General features: G+C 35.4%; 1 protein-coding gene across 12 annotated transcripts in view; it reads left to right on the plus strand.

Annotated features, from left to right (window-relative positions):
• The window catches only part of PAM (peptidylglycine alpha-amidating monooxygenase), a 281,268-nt gene that overhangs the window by 139,188 nt on the left and 121,533 nt on the right, over positions 1-20,547 (plus strand). For all 12 annotated transcript variants that reach the window (XM_008953692.5, XM_034960298.3, XM_034960299.3 and 9 more), the window contains exon 4: positions 11,135-11,192. In XM_008953692.5, coding sequence (XP_008951940.2) covers positions 11,135-11,192 — 58 coding nt within the window. The remainder of the gene's footprint in view (positions 1-11,134; positions 11,193-20,547) is intronic.

Consider the following 20,547-nt stretch of genomic DNA (forward strand, 5'->3'; position numbering starts at 1 on the left):
GTATGTATTACCAGCAGAAGGTAATCTGATTGTCTCTCTTCTTGTAATGTTAATACTACCTATTAATGAGGAAATGTGAGGTTGATAATCCATTATAAAGTCTTGTGTCAGCTTATTATCTATTGCTTTTAGTTGCCATAAATGATCATCGTTGCCGTGGTTAATTAGAAGTTACGTATGATAAGTATTCTTCTCATTCCTTCTGAATTTGTCAGTGGAAATACATCTATACAAGGAAACTTTCCCTCGTAAGCTATTTGATCACCTTTAAATACACTTTATATTGCTTACATCATTTTTGTTCTATAATTGCTAGATATAAAACTTTTCTTATAACACCTACTCGTGGTCATTGGACTACAGAAATCTAATTATATATTGATGATAATTTAGAATTGTTTAATTTAATTGTACTTACCATGATGTGTGGATTTGTGCATGTGTATTTGTAAGCCTGAGAAAACATAAGAAAATAAAGCCGATTTTAAAGCATTGTAATTTTGTTGTTGAATATTAGGAATTTTCCAAGGAGGTTTAGGGAAGAATACAATGTACTAAAATGTAGTATTTATGTTTCTAATGTAAAATTAACTTATGACAGGTAAAAACATATCTGGAAAATGGGCATTTGCAGTTTCTACAGCTATTTGGTTCATATACTAATAACCCCATTAACTGTGTAACAAGTATCCACTGGGAGTTTAGAAGACAACCTTTGTAGAGTCCTTCCTTTTCTCGAATTATTAATATTATCTTTGAATGGAAGTTGCAGAATTGCAGTGGGATAAATTTAGTTTGATAGACTTTAAAAGCATAAATAAAATGCTTAAAGGAAAAAATGACTCAATGCTCTAGAGCTATTTTTATAGGATCAAATCCTTTATAAAAGGTTTTTAGTCATGAAACAGAACAAAATTCAACAAACTAATTCAACTAACATTCACTGCATACCCAGTTCCTATGTCAGGTAGTCTTTGGGAACACAAAGAAGAATAAATCAAGGCTTCACCCCTTAAAACACAATCCAATGGCAGGACTAGCAAAAAAGGAGCTTTGTTGTAATTGCCTAATACTGAAGTAGAAATATTTATGACATATAAAGGAAAATCCAAGAGCAGGCCAAAGAATGTTTTTATATTTGATTTTATAGTTCCTCTTAAAAGTTCAAAGCTAAGGATGCAAATCTGTTGAAATGTTTCTTTTATGAGTTAGAAGTTTAAGGGAAATGAATAGGTCACAGAATCACTGTGAGGGAGGTAGGGAGAAGCAGAATAACTTTGCCCTTGACCATTATGGTTAAATATATGACTCCATCACTAAACATAAGTACTCCCATGTCTGTTTCACCTCTCCTTTGAAAGGAAAAAAGTATAATTTTTCAGAAGGCACAGTTTCTTCATATTAACTTAGAATTGAATTGGCTTTCCATCTCTTATTTCTGTCAACATTATCAGGCTTGCTAAACTGGGAATGGGCATTTTATCATTCTGTCTTCTTATATCTTAGTAGCTAGTTAAGAGACTCAGTGGAAACTGCCTAGATGAGTATATTTAATTAATGATAGATGAAAAGACAAGGATTTCAAAAATTCTGAACAGGTCAATACATTGAAATGGGCCTGGTTACCTGAAAATTATCTACTGATGAATAAACTTAGAATGCTGTCAGGACCTATTGTTTGCCTACTTTGCAGACATCTCCTGTTCTTTCTTGCCTAAGAGAAATTCCCTTTTGTTCCAGCATTGGCCTTCCCTTTCCTGATTAGACTAAGCCAATTCTGGTCATTCCTTTTCTCTTCCTAATGATTGCTTTAGAGATGGGCATGTGGTATAATTGTGGCCATTTAGATGTGAGGTGAAGTCTTTTGGAGCTGAAGTGCTTCTGGGAAAGTGTCATTCTTGAAAAGGACCTTAAGGAAGAGACTTTCCCTCCCCTAGCCTTTGGAAATTGCACTGGGCATTGTGACAACGACATACTGAAGCTACTGCAACCATCTTGTGATCATGAAGGGAGGCGAATCCATGAAATAAAGGCAACATGCTGAATATGACAAAGCTGAAAGATGGAAAGAACCTGATTACTTGATGACGTTGTTTAGTTGCTGGATGAAATCATCATTCTTGCATTTGTTCTACTTCTGGACTTCTCATTATGTGAGAGACTACATCTCTGTTGGTTTAAGTCATTTTAAGTTGGTCTTCTGCAATTTGCAGCCAAATGCATTCTTAGTGATAATAAACATTTTCTTAGACCTCTTACATGTGACTGAGATGCCATGTGTTTAATTTAGTATTATCTTTGTGATATGTCCCGATGACTGTATGCACAATAATCCCAATAAAGAAAAGAGCTATTTCTGATAAATAGCCTTTCATAGCCCTAACAATGCATTGCCATTTTGCTTTTTAAAAATCATTGTACCAATTTTAAGTGTCAACAGCAATGAAATAAAAATTTAAGCATCTTTCAAGTTGAAAATTCTGCTAATAGTTGCCATGAATACATACATTTATTTGAGTTTTACAAAATTATTTGCATATTTTACATACTGTCTTTAACAGGAACCATTTCAGGCAATGTTATATGGTGCTGATACCAGTTACCAATGCGTAACAAATAGTAGAAGTGCAAATAATACATGAATACATTAATTTTCAAATTGTCCTTTGCTTATATATGTAGCAGAGTCTCACAGTTTATAGACTATTCTTCAAGTAGGCAAAGAAAATAAATATTTTACTTTTAAAAATTGATCTAATTTAGCTTATTACACCTGTGACCTCTGGGTATCAAGGGAAGAAAACCTTCAAAATATCAGTTAAAGGTATCTCGCTTTCTTCTGGTTCAAGACAGTCACCTCAACTTTTTAGTAAGCTATACCTCCTCTTCCCTTTTTTATTTGTCAGTACAGTATTTGGTTGATGGAAAGGGAGGTCTTACATGAATGGCCTTGGGCAGTGGAAGAGGTCTTAAATGAATGGGATTCATTGCCTCTGTTTCCTTAATTGGTGTCAATTTCAATAACTGTGATTATGAAATTAACCTCCATTTGGCCAGAGGAGTTTCTTTTACTTCTTCCTTTTATTTAGAAAGGTATTCCCCTATGTCATGCTTTCTCCCTTTCCCAGCTTAGCTTTAGCCCTGCCAACCTCCTTGGGGCCATAACAGAATGCTTGCTGGGGAACCAAATATGATTTATGCGGGAGAGGAATGTGAATACATTCAAAATACTAGTATTACAAATATGTAAAACCTGAAAACCCAAAACCTTGCACAGAACTGTAACATTTATAAATATGCTGAAGTCTGTTGGGCTGTTTCTAAAAGTCATCTACTTTAACATTGTAGTTTTTATTCTTTTCTTACTCTTTCATGTGAAAAGTATCTGCTTTTGTAGTATATCACTTCACTAGTTCCCAGTGCATCATAAGAAGTTAAAATCACTGTGTGCTGAAAGGGTAAATTAGGTGTTTAGGTTCCTAAGTTTGTGTTGGTATCACTAGTCTATGGAACAGAAATAGTTTCCTGGGTTGGAAGTCAACAAGCATCCATTGAAATTCTCTACTTGGTGGCATATTCTTGCTGGAGTCTGTGTAATACCAACATTGCTTTAAATAATTTTCCTTACCTTATTTTATTTTGACTATTTGAGATTTTCAAATTGACCTATTGACTCATCCTTTTTCTTTTGTTTTCTCAAGCTCTTCGGTTTTTGTTGCTGTTTTTATTGTTTGTTTTTCCCTTGATGTTTTGTCTTTCCTGTTTCTCAATCTGCCCTAGTCCCTGTGATCATCACCAAAGGAACTGGTGGGAAAACTTTGTGGTGACTGCTATGTACCATTGCTGCAGGCATTTCTTGAATGGGGTCAGTGTAGATGACAGCATTAGAGATCCTGGGGGTAAATACCATGGACAGCGAGTGTGGCTAGAGCTTTACATAGTCTTGGGAAGAGCCTGAACTATGAGAAGAGTACCCACAGGGTCTCAGTCCTTCTAGGGGGAGCCACAGAGAAGAAGAACTGAGTTCTTTAAAATATTAATAAGTTAGGGATATTAACACAAAAGGTAGATGTCCAGATATTAATATTGTATTATAGACATGCCTATAAGAACACAGCTTACTTATGGATTTTGATTATCCACATTGTCAACTACCCTCTCCTTAAAACTCCTCTTCCTTTGTCTTCCAAGGCATGTGGCTACCCTGATTTTTCTCTGAACTCCTTGGCCGCTGTTATTTGGCCATCCAGTTCACAGCTCTGTCACTTCTCTTTCCCTTTTTTCTCTCTACTCTCAATACGCTGCCTCCTCTACACACATTGCCCAATTACTATCCAATTTTTATGTTTCCTAAATTTACATCTTTAGGCCAAGCCTCACCTCTGAACTCCAGACCTTGACCCAACTGCCCCTTTGACATTTACATATGGATTTTCAAAAACTGCTCAAATTCAACATGTTCAGTGCCAAATTCATTATCTTCTTCAAATCTGGTCATCCGTGTTCTATGTCTCAGTGAATTATATCACCAATACATTCAGTTATGCAAGCCAGAATTCCAGGAGTTATTCTCAACACTGCCTCCTTACCCTCCTTTCAAATCCACTCCCCAGTCATGTCTATTTTACCTTTTAAATGTCTCTAGAATCTGCCCTCTTTTCTCCTTCTCTACTGTCGTCACCTAGCTTTAAGCTACAATTTTTCTGAATACTTACATGGCATCTTCACTAACCTCATCTGGTTAATTTCCATGTCATTTTCCTACAAAAAAAAATGTCTGTGGATTTCTGTGGCTGTCATGAAAAACAAAACAACCAAAATTCTTAAATGAACTACAGGCCCTGCATTGTGTGCCACATCTACATGCCTAGTCCAATTTAAAACATGTTCCTCTGTCTGTGTGTACTGGCTTTTGTTTTTTCTGTCACACCAAGTTCTGTCTAATTGCACGGCCTTTGAAAATACTATTTCTTACGCTAAAACATTGCCAACCCCCCTTGACCTAGAGCATTTCCTCTGAATTATTAGCTTTTGTAGCAACCTATATTTCTTCTTTGTAGCACTGAAAACAGTAAAAATTTAACATTTATGTGTAATTATTTCTTTGCTAAACTAGTAGACTAAGTTTTATGAGGGCAGAGACCATGTATACTTTTGCTCACAGTTTTGTGAATGTAGAACAGTGTCTGGTTCCTGGGAATTACTCATCATATATGTTTGCTAAGTGAACGAATGGATGGGTAGAAGAATGGCTTTCTGTGCAGCCATTGAAAGAGATTTAAAGGTAGGCAAGTATTAATGAGATGACTATGGCAAGATATATTAGAATTAGAACAGGCCTGGGGGGAAAAACACGGAAATTGAGAAGACCACTTTGTTTTCTGATGGTTCATTATAAATGTCAAGAGAATAGAATGCAACTTTGGCAGTAAGATAGTGGACAGACCCATTCAAGTCTAGAGCTTCTCTCCTATGAAGCTGTATTGTCTCAGTATCAAATATAAGCCACTTAGCACAGAAATATGGTGTTTGGGGTAGTCATTGAGGAGCCTTTGCTGTTCTGAAGTGTCCACAAACAGATTTGATACATACAGTTAGTTTCTAATCATTTGTATTAAAGGAGAGGAACATCAGTGTGAATAAATGTTGGCACCAGGTTCAGAAGATTGACTGATTCCGTGTTCAGGGGAACTTGATGAAAAGCATGAACCACTAGCTTAAAGTTGGGAAAGGTGAGTAATGGAGATCGTCAGCACTCCCTGTTCAGAATAGCACAGTTTCCTTCATGTAACTCACGAGTCCCCATCACAGGGAAGCCAAGGAGGTTTCCACCGCTATCGCCACCCTGTTGTATGATAGGCAATTAATGATAGTAGATTATTAGTATGTTCCTTATTGTTTACTCATAAGTGAAAGTATGTGAAAGCTCTAAGACAGCTGTTCCCTCACCAAAATATTTTTCCCTCATCGTTTGCTCATACAGATTTGTAATTCCCATAGAAGAGCGCTTGCCAGGAGAGTCACTTCCATTTGAACTACTTGGCGTTGAGAATCTTCTCATCATCAGCCACAGTGTGATTATAGTTTAAAAATGCAAATGGGATTCTGGGATGAATCAACTGAAGGATAAAATTCATATGAAAAAGTGATCTGTATAAAACCCTAATTAGGCAGCATCTATGATACAGCCTTTCTTAAACTGTGAGTTTATTGCCACCAAAAGAAGTAGATAAGTGCAAAATTCAACAACTATTTCTAGAGCTCCCAGTATGTGTCAGATATAATTCTAAATATCTAGAATGCTAGACAGACACTTACAAGATTACATTCTAGGTTGGGAAAAATGTTGATAGGGGATGGAACTAGTATAGTGGTAAGGACAAAAGTGAAGCATTTTGGAGAATCATTTGGGAACGTTTTAACATAAAATCTTCACTATGACTGTTTCTTCCACAGCCTAAGAAATATGGTAACATCTTTAAAAAATTAAATGGTAAGAAAAAGAAAACTGGGAAAGGAAAACAAGGATAGACTACATATAATAGTGATAGTTTAAGGAATTTTATCTGTTATTAAGTGTCTTAAATTCTGGCTTCAGAGAGATGGATTATTTAAACTTGAGTTTTTTTGCTTCAGAAAACCTTTTATGCTTTGGTATAATTTTCTTTTGCTCTAGCTTCCTTTTATACTAGGATGAGGTGGAGAGTGCAAACACCACGGAGTTAGTGTGAGCCTCCTATGCATGCATTAAAAACACTTTGGGAGACAGCAATTTGATTCTGTTACATAGTTGGATCACACAAAATAAAACTTTGAAAAATAATTTTCCAATTATTTTCTTCCTCTCATAATCAAAATTCTGGCCAAAGAGGCTTGATCACTTTCCATACGTTTTCCTTGTTGGATGGGTAGAACTACCAACGGTCTTGAAATTTCCGTTAGTTTTTCCCAAAATGCAGTTATTCAAACCCTAAATGAGTAATATGTGGAAACGTAGGACTTTAGGGTTCCTTATCAGTTTGTCTGGGTTGGATTTAAAATGTACACAATCAGGGGTTGGTATAGAGACTATTACCAACTTTCTGATTAGCTACTCTGAGGTACAAAGTCACAACTGCCACCACAAGATGTTTCCACTGGTTCTGGGTTTTGATTACTCCTATTGCATATATTTATGGTGTACATCATGCTGTTTTAATATTCATATACATGGTGAAATTATTACTATAGTTAAGCAAATTAATCTCTCCATCTTTCACAGTTATTTTTATTTTTATTGTTTGGTGTTTTGGTTATTTAATAAGTGATGACTTAGAAAAGTTACCAGAGACCATACTATACACAATATAATATTTCTATGACTTATGGCCTATTTACAGGGAACAACCAGTTTACAAATAGCCAAAGAAATAAGCAAAAGGGCCATAACCAGATAAAACTGCATCATGTTATCTATTTGTACACCTCTTTGTGTCATCACATTGAATAGTCTTTAAGAAAGGTAGTCTGGGAGGATTCTGTACAATAAAAGGTTATTATCCAATCAGGATCAAATCATAGTATTCAACACTAGAATATGAATGATATCTTTGGTTTCCCCAAACAAAAATTACTGGTTTTATGTGAACAATTTTCATATGTAATAATATACAGAGATTTTGTTCATCTCATAATAATTTAAATAAGCAGTTGATTTTATTAACTTCCTTTTCCATAGAAACCACTACATCTCTGTTCGCAAACAACTAAATCAAAATAAAGAATGCTATGAGAGAACTAACTCTTGGTTAAAAATGGGGAGTAATAGGATATTATAGGAGTGTTATAGTAATAAAGCCTTTTTATTTCTAGCACACTATCTTCTTTTGTCAGAAAAATGTGCTTTTCTTGGATAGTTCCCAGTAGCATCAGTAAAAAGGCATCAGCAATATCATATCCCTCTTGATTCAGATTCGGCTGATGTGCCAAAATAGATAGCATTGGGCACCATGGCTATGTAGATTCATATTATTTCTCCCTTTTTGTATATCTGAGCCTTATGTTAGCAGTTTGAATCTGTAGTATTTTACAGACAGTCCCCTGGCACCAAGCTCAGATACAGTGTTCTTTCCACAGAGAGAAAAAGAGGATTCATGATGATGATAAATGGAAAATTGTGAATGGTTGTGCTGGTAGTTTGGGTTGAATTATAGAAGCATCCTTACTAGGACAGTGTGTTCATAAGAAGACTATTATAATGGGCAATAAGGTGCTGTCTTTGTCTCTTCAGAATGTGTTTCAGAGAAACATTGATGTGAGTTATGTATATATTTTCAAATAACTTTGCAGAAACAAAATAGTGACAAAATTAAATGGCTGTGGCTCTAATCTAGTTCGTTGCAGTTAGTCACCAAGCTTTTATGAAATGTTCTCAGGTGCTATTGAAAATGTAGGGTACTTGGACTAAAACTTCCTGTTAAATTTTATGTTACTTTGATTCCCTTATTTCTCCCATTAATCAACTAAACAACTAAAATTGTGTCTAAGAACTGACAACATTTTTTTAGAGAGGTTTGAAAAATAACTTTTAACAGCTATCTTTCCATAGTAGAAGAGAAGTGCTTTAATAACCTGGTACAAATTCCATTTTACCAATTTCTAGATTGTTTTTTAGCTGCAAACAAATTACTTACCATCTTTAGCTTCATTTTTCCATGTGTAAAATGGTGTCTGTAATACCTACCGAATAGTGTTATCATGGAAAATAACTATGATAGAAACTTCTAATTGTGTATGATACTTGTCTCCTGCAGAGGGTCTCCTTCCTCCCTTCCTTTCCCTCCCCCCCACTTCCCTCCCCTACCCTCCCTTTACCCCACCTCTCTCTTTCTTCAACTGGCTTTAACAACTTAGGAAAGAAATAGTGGAAATCTGAATGGATTATCATTATTAGACAAGTTATAAGCCAAAAAATACAAATTGCTAGAAGAAAGACATTTTCAAATTATTCTCATTTTAAATTGGGTGGCTGATGGTAAAAAATAATAATTATAGTATGGATCTGATGAATTATAAGTATAAATAGCAGGTTCCTTTATTCTCTGTATTATATGTAACCATCATTGACTTAATTTTTTTAATCAAGAACCAACTTGCTGAATTTGATATATCTATGTATGCCTATAACTTCCCTATTCCAAAAACAATGAGATGACTTATAATAAAATCAAAGAGTAAAATCAAAACCTATTATTCCAAATTAAAAAGAAGTTCTGTTTCCTTTTCATCATAACCTTTTGATCCTTTTTCATTATAAATATATGCTTAGCTGCTTTAAATTTACTTTTGTTTTTATATTTGCTTTTAAGTCATTATTTGTCACATTGCTTGGAATGATCTTGAATATATTAGTATAATGCACAGAGTGCATATGTTCAGATCCCAGCTCCTGCACTTTTTGGTGTCCAAGATAAATAAGCCAACACCACTTAAAGTGGTAAAATAGATTTTATTCAGTAGTTACTATTGCAGTAGGGAAGTGGGTCCAGTGTGAAGTGAACCTAACTTTGCCAAAACAAAAGGGAGGAGACCTTTTAGAAGCTGGGGTGTGGTGAGGGAAAGGCACTGAAGGATGTGAAAGGGAGCTGGTCCATGTGGCTGGGCCATCTGGGTTTGTTATTTGGGAGGAGAAGCAAACTTATTGTATCTTTATGACAGGAGGCAGTGGTGTCGATTAGAACAAGGTGCCCACTGGACTGAGAGCTTTGCGGTTATCTCCCTGAATGTAAGAAGACATTTTTGGGTGGTAGAAGATTTACATCTCAAAGGAGCAGAGAAAGGATTTACAGTTGCAAGCTTTCTGAAGTAACTGCTCTAAGAGAGGGTTCAGAGGTTTATGCTTGTTACCAGGTTTTGGCTAGAACAAATAATAAAATCTCCTGGAAGCATCTCCTTGAAGGGTGATGGGATCACATGATGGGTGCAGCTGTGACCTGTTAGAAACTATGCTAATGTGTTTCTTCAGGTCTCTTAATGTGTGTGTATGTGTGTGTGTGTGTGTATGGGGGAAGAGGGTAGACAAAATCAGCACAAATCCTTATTAGCAAAATAAAGTTGAATCTATTATAAAGACTTCTAAGAAATGAAACAATGCTGAAATGAGAAGAAAATGGCATATATAAAAGTAGTAACTAAGAATAGATCACATCTCAGTAATTTTTCAAATTTTAAGATATTTGTTTGATGTGTACTTGAACCCCCTTGTTTTTTAACACACAAGTAGAAACATAGGTACAAAATTCACAATTTTTTGGTGCTAATTGTTAGGTTTAGAAATGCCAAATGATTTCTATCCATGTTAATGGAATCTGATCATTCCAGCTCTGTGCAGTAATAATCCAGGAAGCATGAATTATTAAAAGAGTGCAGCCTGTATTTGTATTGGGCATATTATTAACCATAGCACATACTTTATTGTGTATGGATTTCCATTAAGGAAGTGGAGTACATTGAATCTCATTCTCCTTAAATTGTAATTTTTATCACTAAAATTTCTTGATGTTAATATATTTGATAGTGAAAAAATGACCATTTAGATGAGACCAATAACTAGAAAAGAAATAATAGCTTGAGTTAATGTTGATTTCTTCAATGTATTACATAAAAAAATTTAAAGTAAGGGAGGGCAACCAAAAATAATAAATTTTAAGACCAACTTTTATTCATTGTACTTCTCTAATATTTGAGGCATTTGTAAAGTGATTCAGGAAATTAAATATTTAATTTTGCAAATAGCAAAGATGGTCAAAACTAACTTCTACCATTTTAAAATCAAATGCATTAAATTATTCTACTCTGTTTATAAAAGCATCTAAAAATATGCCTTTTAACTTAGAGATCTGTATTAGAAATATCACTCATGATGATTGGCTTTATAAATAGGATCTAAAGTTGTTTAGGAAAGAGTCTTAGACAAACTTTTAGGGTATCTAAGTTCTGGACTTAGCCCTTCCACTAACCTGCCACTCAGCCCTCAGAAGGAAACCTACCCTCACTGACTACTTTTTACAGTCATAGAAGCCACGTTTTAATAGTTATTATTTCTTCCTTACTAGCAACAGTTTAATTTGGATTTTTTTATCTTTTTTTTTAATAGTCCGATACATACTTCTGCATGTCTATGCGAATACCAGTGGATGAGGAAGCCTTCGTGAGTAAGTATTAATTGGATTGGGGGAGTAGCAGTTTAATGGAGGGCAGCGATTTGAAATCAGTGAAAGGTTCTCTTTGAGGGTTATGAGCATATTAATCTTTTACTGTCAGTTTCTAAAATGCATTTATCATGCCTAATGCAGAAACAAACTAGAGAGAGCCACTGAGAGGCAAGATTACAAACTGTATCTGGAGAGATTCATGAGTAATAGTAATTAAGGAGTTGCATGCAGATGTTGATGGCCGCCAATACTGTGTGGTCCCATTTGTATAGTATTGGCTTTCTGTCTGTGGCAGGATGCTTAATTCCACTCCACTCAACAGACAGTTTATTTACCTGCTGGTTCATGCTATAAATCGACTGCACTTAGAATCAACATTGGTGAATGTAAGATTTTACCTGTCAGACAGGTAGATGGATAGAAAGGAAGGGAAGGAGAGAGGGAGGGAGGGAGGAAGGGATGAGAAGGGAAAGGAGAGCCAGAAAAGAAAAGAAATGGAAGAAAGAACATTTATCTTGTTGTTTGTATTATAGAATAAGAGAACGCTTAAATGACATATTCTTCCCCAACTGAGCCTTTAAATCAGAGAGGAAAAGTGACAAAGCACCATCTGTTTCCTTCTAGGTTGTTTCCATTTAAACATCCCTTATGACAGACATTTAACTGTTTAGGGAAGAGCTGTGATTGGCAAATTATTCATGTATTTGGCTTTTCTCTGCTTCATTTTAAAACATTTGAGATGTTGATTTTGGAGAGAAAGTGTTGGTAGTAGTACTTTGGTCCCTTGAAACTAATCTTCAAGTGGGCTGTCTGAAATGGCTATTATGTGAATTGTGAAATGTGTACAGTAGCCTTGGGGCAGTCTGAGGATGAATTTTTATGAGGTGTTTCCCACAGGAATGGACATTATAGACCTGCAAAGCCAGAGCAATGTGCATTTTTTATTCACACACATTGGTGGCAATCACAACAGAAAATACAACCTTTAATAACACTCTCAACAAAATTTGCTGCATAGTTAATTCCTAAGAATGAAAGACCATACAAAGTTGAACATTGATGATGTTGTTTTGTATAATATTTGGACATTACCAAGAAAAAGTTAGGAAGCCAAGTTCTTCTATATCCTGAACTATCTTTAAAGACAAAAATAATTTAAGTTTCTAATTGTAGTGCTTTGAGTAACACTAAATATTATTTAGAACATACATTCATAATTAAAATCCTAGCCATAAAGCTTTCCTTAATTTCATATTCACACACTTGGCCACCTAGGAGAAAATAATATTTACTCGCAAAAGGAATTTTCCATGAATTTTTTTTCCTAATTTATATTTTCTATGTCCAAGTTCAGGGGTTGTTTTGAGTCCTGTTTTCACACCAGCTATGAAGAGAAGGCCACCCTACACACCTGTGTAAATATGGTAGTCATGTGTTACAGCAGTATTACACATCTCACATTAATAGGTTTGTTTCTGGAGATTGGTGGTAGTATATGATTTTAGAACCAGTGACTGTAAGGACTATAAATATATATCCTGTGTGTTATTGCTCTCCTACTATAAATGTGTTTACGTTCACATAATTTAAAATGAAAAAATACAAGTGAGTATATTCAGTCAAGTAAAATATTCACAGGAAACACATAAAGGTCTATATTAGAACCAGAGTGCTAAATGTTTTCATACTTTCTTAGGCACTTTTCTTCTAAGATTAAACTATTCCAAGTTATAAGGTCCTTAAAAGGTCTTGTAAGATTAATAACTATTTTCAGTATTTCTTCCTTTGTTTATTACTTGGAGGATTGCATGGATACTGAAATTTTTTGTTCCCTATTCACAATGGTTTGTTTCATCTTCTGTGTGAGTCCTTTAATGAACTATGCCCAGGTGGTTTGTGGTTACTGTTGTTTACGTAATTCAGCAACCAAAGAAGTTTAAGTATAGACAAATTAGAACTGGAAAATGGAAAACTAGAGACAATTAGCAAATAATCATTTATATAAAAGAATAAGTAATGGAAATTCTGCATGTATTATCTCGTTAATTCTTAGGACGATCCTGTATAGATAGTCTCATTTCATAGCTTGAGAAACAGAGACAGAAACATTTATATCTGTGATTTAATCAGGAGCTAAGACAGTAGTTTGTATGGAATTCTCATTTATGTAACGGCTGGACCATTACCATCATCTCTACCTGCCATTGTTCACTAAGAGCCTGCCAGACACTGTAAGATACTGAAAGCTAAACATAACCTAAGCCAATTTTCAGAAGAGGAAACAGAAAGTCAGAGAGGTTAAGGAATCTGCCCAAGCTTTTTACTAGCTATGTATTAACCTAGTCGTACTTCAGATTTGGGTGTGGGGATAGTGATACAAAGGGAGAAATGAGCAAAGTTATCAAGTGCATAGGTGGAGCTGAAATATAGCAAGAGCAGCACCGTTCTTTCTTCCTTACATCAAATACAATTATTCTTTCATTCCTTTACCTTCACTGCCTACTGGATACACTCTGGCCAGTTTTGCCAAAGGAAAAATAAACCTCAAACCATCTTAACAAAACAAATAACAAATACCCATGAAGATTTAAAGATTTGTAGAAGGAAAGGGGCTTGGATAGTTATATGTTGGGAGAGTGACCATACATAGCTTTTCCAGACTCCCAAAGTGAAAGTTTTGCCTATAGGGTAACCTATGCTTTTTCCATTCTAAGGGATTCTGATGGCATAGAGAATGAAGCTATAGCTTTTTTGTGGATTGTCCCAAATTCCAGATCTCAGGATGCCTTATCCTGAGATTAGACATGGTTGCAAATGAAGAGCTGTAAAAACCCATAATACTTTGTTCGTTCTTTTCTGTTTTTAATTATTTTTATTTCTCATAGTCATTCTGTTTGTTTATTCTTTCCTTAAGACACTTAATGATTTTATACCTTCTGTTTTCATTATCTGTGCCTCTTTAAATTTTTGTATTCCAGCAGGATATGGCACCGACTCAATAATTGCTTGCTGAATGCACGCGTGAATACTAAAAAAGGATTTTGGCCGTTTTCTGACTCAGCATTTCAAACAGTAGATAATTTACCTTTCTACCTTGAATTATATTCTAATCTAAGGAATCATTGTTTTGCTTGTGTTTATGAAAAGCCATTGTGCATGAATTCAGCAGAGTTAAAATTCTGCTACATATAAGTTATTGGGTAATAGGGATATGAAGTATGATGCCTGTTTAAGGAAGTCACAGGCTAGCAGAATTCTAGACAAGAATAAAAGTGTTAAAACATATAAAAAGGACTTTCTCCTTGAACTTTTCAAATTTCTGAAGAAAATTACAAAAGACAATACAATTTACATTGTTTATTAATACTAGGACAGACTCTCTTGATGGTATTAAAAGTCAAAATTCGATTTGAATAACTCACTATTTTGGCTTTATGTTTATATGCTAGTTATATAACCCATCTTAAACATACTTCTAAATTTTGAGCAAATACCATCACAGTCATTATGGAACTCATATGTGTATATGCCTGTTATATTTACATATGAGCATATAGCATGTGTGATGTGTCTATATATCTGTATTTAATTATTGAATGTGAATTACAGTAGGTGTTTGGAGAACTGCAATGATGAAGATGAAAATATGTTTTATATTTTGAACAAAATTATAGCTTTCCGTAGGGCATTGTGTGTGTGTTTTTTTTTTTAATAAGAAACCATAGAATTTGAATGGGTGAAAGTATAATAATATCTGCATTTGACCACTGAACTGTGGTGCTGTCTAAAAGGTGTTTTACAGACACTCAGAGGAATTGGCTCTGACAGCAGCCCACTCAGCCAAGAAATTTGACTGTCATCTTCATCCACTTGCTTTCCCTCACATGGATGACCTGTAAATAATTGTGTCTTTTCCTTAGTGAATGATGACAGGTCCCTATCTATCAAATTGCACTACATAAATGAGATAGAAGCCATTGAATTTAGAAACAGATGAAATTAATCTAATGATTCATTGTTTTTCATTTTCTTGGGCTTCTCTCTTGAATGTAGAACAGTTTCTTTTGCAGAATTGCACAGTTAGATTTGAATAGTTCAAAATATGACCTTTCTTAAAGCACATGATCAAGTGATGTTCAGATACTTCGAGAACTGCATGAACAATTCAATTTTGATCATGCTTATGGGTCACTAGATAGTACGACATAAAGACCGAGGTCTGGGCAGGGTACATTGCTCGTATATCCATGTTTTATGGCTTTGGCAGCAGTAAGTAGAGGAGAGTATCTGTGTATGTATGCATATGTGTGTATACATGTGTGTGAGTCCTCATCCCCATGCAATCATTGTGTTACCTTTCTGCTTCCAATGAGTTGACTAAGTATCCTTTCTCTTCTTTCTTCAACTAGGACTTCTTTCCAACATAAATAATGAGTAGTCTCTGTCTCACAGATGATGACTGAGTATTTCCCACCAATCACCCTGGAAAACACTTCGTTTCTTAGTGAAAGCTACTTGGAAAGAGCTATGATGAAAAACAGAAATAAGACATATATAGTAGAGGTTTTGATGAGTGGATACAGCCCATTTTTCTTCGTCATAATCGTGAAGGAGAAGTTGTTGCTATATACCTTGTCTCAGAGTCTCAGAGTTTCTTAAATGTCTTCTATCCTTTGGTCACCCAAGTACGCATGTTTCCAAATTGACAACGTCCAACATCTCCTCAGCTTTTCTCAAGTAATAAAAAACAGTGAGAGATGAATAGGAGCCATTTCTAATGTCTTCAATTAGGTACATCTAATGATCACCAAAAATTAATTGACATGTTGATATAGCTATTTTAATGGAGAAATGTTAAAATCCTTCATTCCCCCAACCTACCACCTCCTCCCAGCTAGCTATTTCAGCAGGAACTACTTTAGTAGTCAACTCTTAAAAGATCACTATGAGTTGGTCTAGTCAGAGAAAATCTCATGATAAAGGTATGCAAGATTTCATCTGGACCTCTGAAGATGACCTATTTGAATATGCAAAGGGGTGAATATTTTAGTGGCCCACAGTATGAGCCCAAACACACTGGGCACAAGTATGAGAGACAGTATCATATAGTGGTTAAAAGAGCAAGCTCTGAGCCAGAACACTCCACATTCGGATCGCAGCCCCACCACTTTCTAGCTATACTACTAGGGGACAAATTACTTCACTTCTCTTTCCTGAAGGCTCATCTATTTGGGAGGACAAAGAACCAGACTCATAGGGTCATTGAGAAGTAAATGAGTGCCTGGCACATGGAAAGCCCTCAGTAAATGTTAGTAGTTGTGATTATTAAGTGAGGGAGTTGCCTAATGAGAATGAGGAGTGGATGTAAAGGTTGCCATTTTGGAAATGTAGTGAGCTAGAGGACTGGCACAATGTTACGCATAGCCCTAAAAGGCTAAGGGTATGGGCTTGATTCTGTAGGAAATTAATAGTGGACTATTATAGGAATGACATTACAAAAACAGGGCTTAGTAAAGCTTATGCTGTTTTATCTTGCATAGCTTGGCTGATGAAGTCTATTGATTCTTTGATATATATCATAGAGTTTAATTTTAAAAGAGATATCATCTAGAAATTTAGTTTTTGTGTTGTGTGTTGAAATTTCTTTATTCAGACGTGAGGATTGTTTTATGTGAAATTGATGTTCAATATATAGGTTTGCTCAGGTGTCTTATTTCTTAGTTAATTTGGTGGCAGCAGCTTAAAGTCCTCATAAACCACCATAAGCACTCTTTACCAATGGTACATCATTGTCCATACTAGCAGGAGTTAATGACAATTTCACTATTAAGCTTTCTGATTAAAAATGTTCCAGGAATGATGATTTCCAATTTCATCCATGTCCCTACAAAGGACATGAACTCATCATTTTTTATGGCTGCATAGTATTCCATGGTGTATATGTGCCACATTTTCTTAATCCAGTCTATCATTGTTGCACATTTGGGTTGGTTCCAAGTATTTGCTATTGTGAATAGTGCCACAATAAACATACGTGTGCATGTGTCTTTATAGCAGCATGATTTATAGTCCTTTGGGTATATATCTAGTAATGGGATTGTTGGGTCAAATGGTATTTCTAGTTCTAGATCCCCGAGGAATCACCACACTGACTTCCACAATGGTTGAACTAGTTTACAGTCCCACCAACAGTGTAAAAGTGTTCCTGTTTCTCCACATCCTCTCCAGCACCTGTTGTTTCCTGACTTTTTAATGATCACCATTCTAACTGGTGTGAGATGGTATCTCATTGTGGTTTTGATTTGCATTTCTCTGATGGCCAGTGATGATGAGCATTTTTTCATGTGTTTTTTGGCTGCATAAATGTCTTCTTTTGAGAAGTGTCTGTTCATGTCCTTCGCCCACTTTTTGATGGGGTTGTTTGTTTTTTTCTTGTAAATTTGTTTGAGTTCATTGTAGATTCTGGATATTAGCCCTTTGTCAGATGAGTAGGTTGCAAAAATTTTCTCCCATTTTGTAGGTTGCCTGTTCACTCTGATGGTGGTTTCTTTTGCTGTGCAGAAGCTCTTTAGTTTAATTAGATCCCATTTGTCAATTTTGTCTTTTGTTGCCATTGCTTTTGGTGTTTTAGACCTGAAGTCCTTGCCCATGCCTATGTCCTGAATGATATTGCCTAGGTTTTCTTCTAGGGTTTTTATGGTTTTAGGTCTAACATGTAAGTCTTTAATCCATCTTGAATTGATTTTTGTATAAGGTGTAAGGAAGGGATCCAGTTTCAGCTTTCTACATATGGCTAGCCAGTTTTTCCAGCACCATTTATTAAATAGGGAATCCTTTCCCCATTGCTTGTTTTTCTCAGGTTTGTCAAAGATCAGATAGTTGTAGATATGCAGCGTTATTTCTGAGGGCTCTGTTCTGTCCCATTGATCTATATCTCTGTTTTGGTACCATTACCATGCTGTTTTGGTTACTGTAGCCTTGTAGTATAGTTTGAAGTCAGGTAGTGTGATGCCTCCAGCTTTGTTCTTTTGGCTTTGGATTGACTTGGCGATGTGGGCTCTTTTTTGGTTCCATATGAACCACCGCATATTCTCACTCATAGGTGGGAATTGAACAATGAGATCACATGGACACAGGAAGGGGAACATCACACTCTGGGGACTGTTGTGGGGTGGGGGGAGGGGGGAGGGATAGCATTGGGAGATATACCTAATGCTAGATGACGAGTTAGTGGGTGCAGCACACCAGCGTGGCACATGTATACATATGTAACTAACCTGCACAATGTGCATATGTACCCTAAAACTTAAAGTATAATAATAAAAGAAAAATAAAAAATAAATAAATAGATAAATAGTCTTTGCCCTGGAAAAAAAAAATGTTCCAGGAAAAGGTCTTTGTTTTAGTACAGAATTGCTTCATGGTTATGGGGAAAGCTTGCAGGAGATAATGTAATATGCCATTGTGGTGGGTTTTTAACATGCTGGAAAATAGACTATGATGCTGTGAGCTTTACATTTCTCTGTACCTTTTTGGCTCAACTGCAAGATTATGAACATTAAGGTTGATTGTATCCTAAACTTAAATTGCAATTTAGAGCATTACTATCTTTGAGCAGTTTTTGAAGCATAATCATTATTTTTTTGGAAATAAAGAAATGTTGATAGTAAGATTTTAGGGTTTGTAATTTTTTTTATTCATGACATATCTTTTATATTATATTTTCTTGAACCTCACACCTTCCCAATTCTCTCAATATTAAATATGGCTTGAAAATACAAACAGTCTTAGAATACTGACTCTTTATCATAGATAGGAACACAATCACTAGAGGCTTCCTATGCCTGCCTCAGATCTCAGCACTAAAACGATTTTAGGTGATACAGCTAAACTCACATGATATAATACAGAGTTCCTTCCAGTGGTCTCCTTGAATGAAATAATTCTAAAATATCAACTAATTTTTATCTTTAGAAATTTTTTGTGAATTTATTTTAAAAGAAACCTGCTTTTGCTGTTTGTCCTGTACATTTAAAGGAGCAATACAATCCTAATTTAACTAAGATGAGTTGGTTAAACTCAAACTATGCTCACATAATAGAGTATATTCAGTCACTATAAATGGGGACTATAGTCAGAATTACTGGTAATTCGCCTGTGAAACCTTTAAAAGATATACTTACCTGGGAATAACCGCTGGAGATTTGACTGAGATGTTGATGGGGGAGGCGAGAAGGGACTGATCTAGATTGACTCTAGGCACTTGTATTTTTACCAAGTTCCATAGGTAATAATTTAAAGCCCAGGCCAAAAATGGCTGCTTAAGAAAATTGTTTAATAACATGTAAAAATACCCATGATATGCAAACTAAGCTATTTACAGTGTATAACACGATTACATTGGGAGGAAAAAAGAAAGTTAACAATGGTTATCCCTAATATATACAAGCAACAATTCTAGAATGCCAAAGTTCTTCAGATCCAAACTTGCAAGTCGGTGCTTTTTTATTCAATAGGTTAATTATCTATGCTCTGTAATATTCCTCTACTGAATATTTTTTGGCTAAAAAGAATTGTTCCTGCCATTTCCAATGGTAATTTAGAGCTGGTTATATATACATGAATATCTCCAAAATTGCTGGTTTCTCTACTTGATTATGTGTGTTCTTCAGAATCTTTCTATGTCCTAAGTCTGGCAGAAGAATCAAAATTTGACATGCAGACTTGGATATCCACTTAGAAGGGAAAAATGGAGAACTAAATGACATTCTCCCCCAGGTCACGTTCTTAGAGAATTTTGTGGCCCTGATTATAGTCTGATGTTAGCTAAAAAAAGCCCATAAATCCCAAACACCCCATGCAATGAGGAGAAATTTTGCTTAGAACTCCAGGATTTAGACCTAGACATCTCTCTTTTCAACATGTCATCCACACACATAGTTTCAGGTCTTTTATTTCAGACGACATTATCCTTTGAGAAATCCTCCAACCTGTGTGCTTTCAGTGTCATCAGATTTCCTTTAATTACTGTGTGTGAGTCACTTTTTTGGAGTCTTAGTCCTTCAAAGGTATTTCATTCCCAGGACTTACTCACCTATAAAATGTTCGCTGATCTCATACATCAGGCAATCTAAACTGTTAGCTCCCATTGAGACCAAAGTACCATTTCCACTTAAGCAACTGTCATCTTAATATTGAGTTAGAAGAGTCAGTGGCACTTTTAATCTTATCGGATATAATATTCCTTTGCATTCTCTTGAGGCTGTGTTTTGCACTGTTTCTCACCATCCCAAGGCTGTCTTTGTTTATTCTGCCTGTCAGAATCGCACACTGAAATGCAGTTGTTTCCATTATT

The sequence above is a fragment of the Pan paniscus genome, chromosome 4 (assembly GCF_029289425.2).
Source record: "Pan paniscus chromosome 4, NHGRI_mPanPan1-v2.0_pri, whole genome shotgun sequence".
In the NCBI taxonomy this organism is placed as follows: domain Eukaryota; kingdom Metazoa; phylum Chordata; class Mammalia; order Primates; family Hominidae; genus Pan; species Pan paniscus.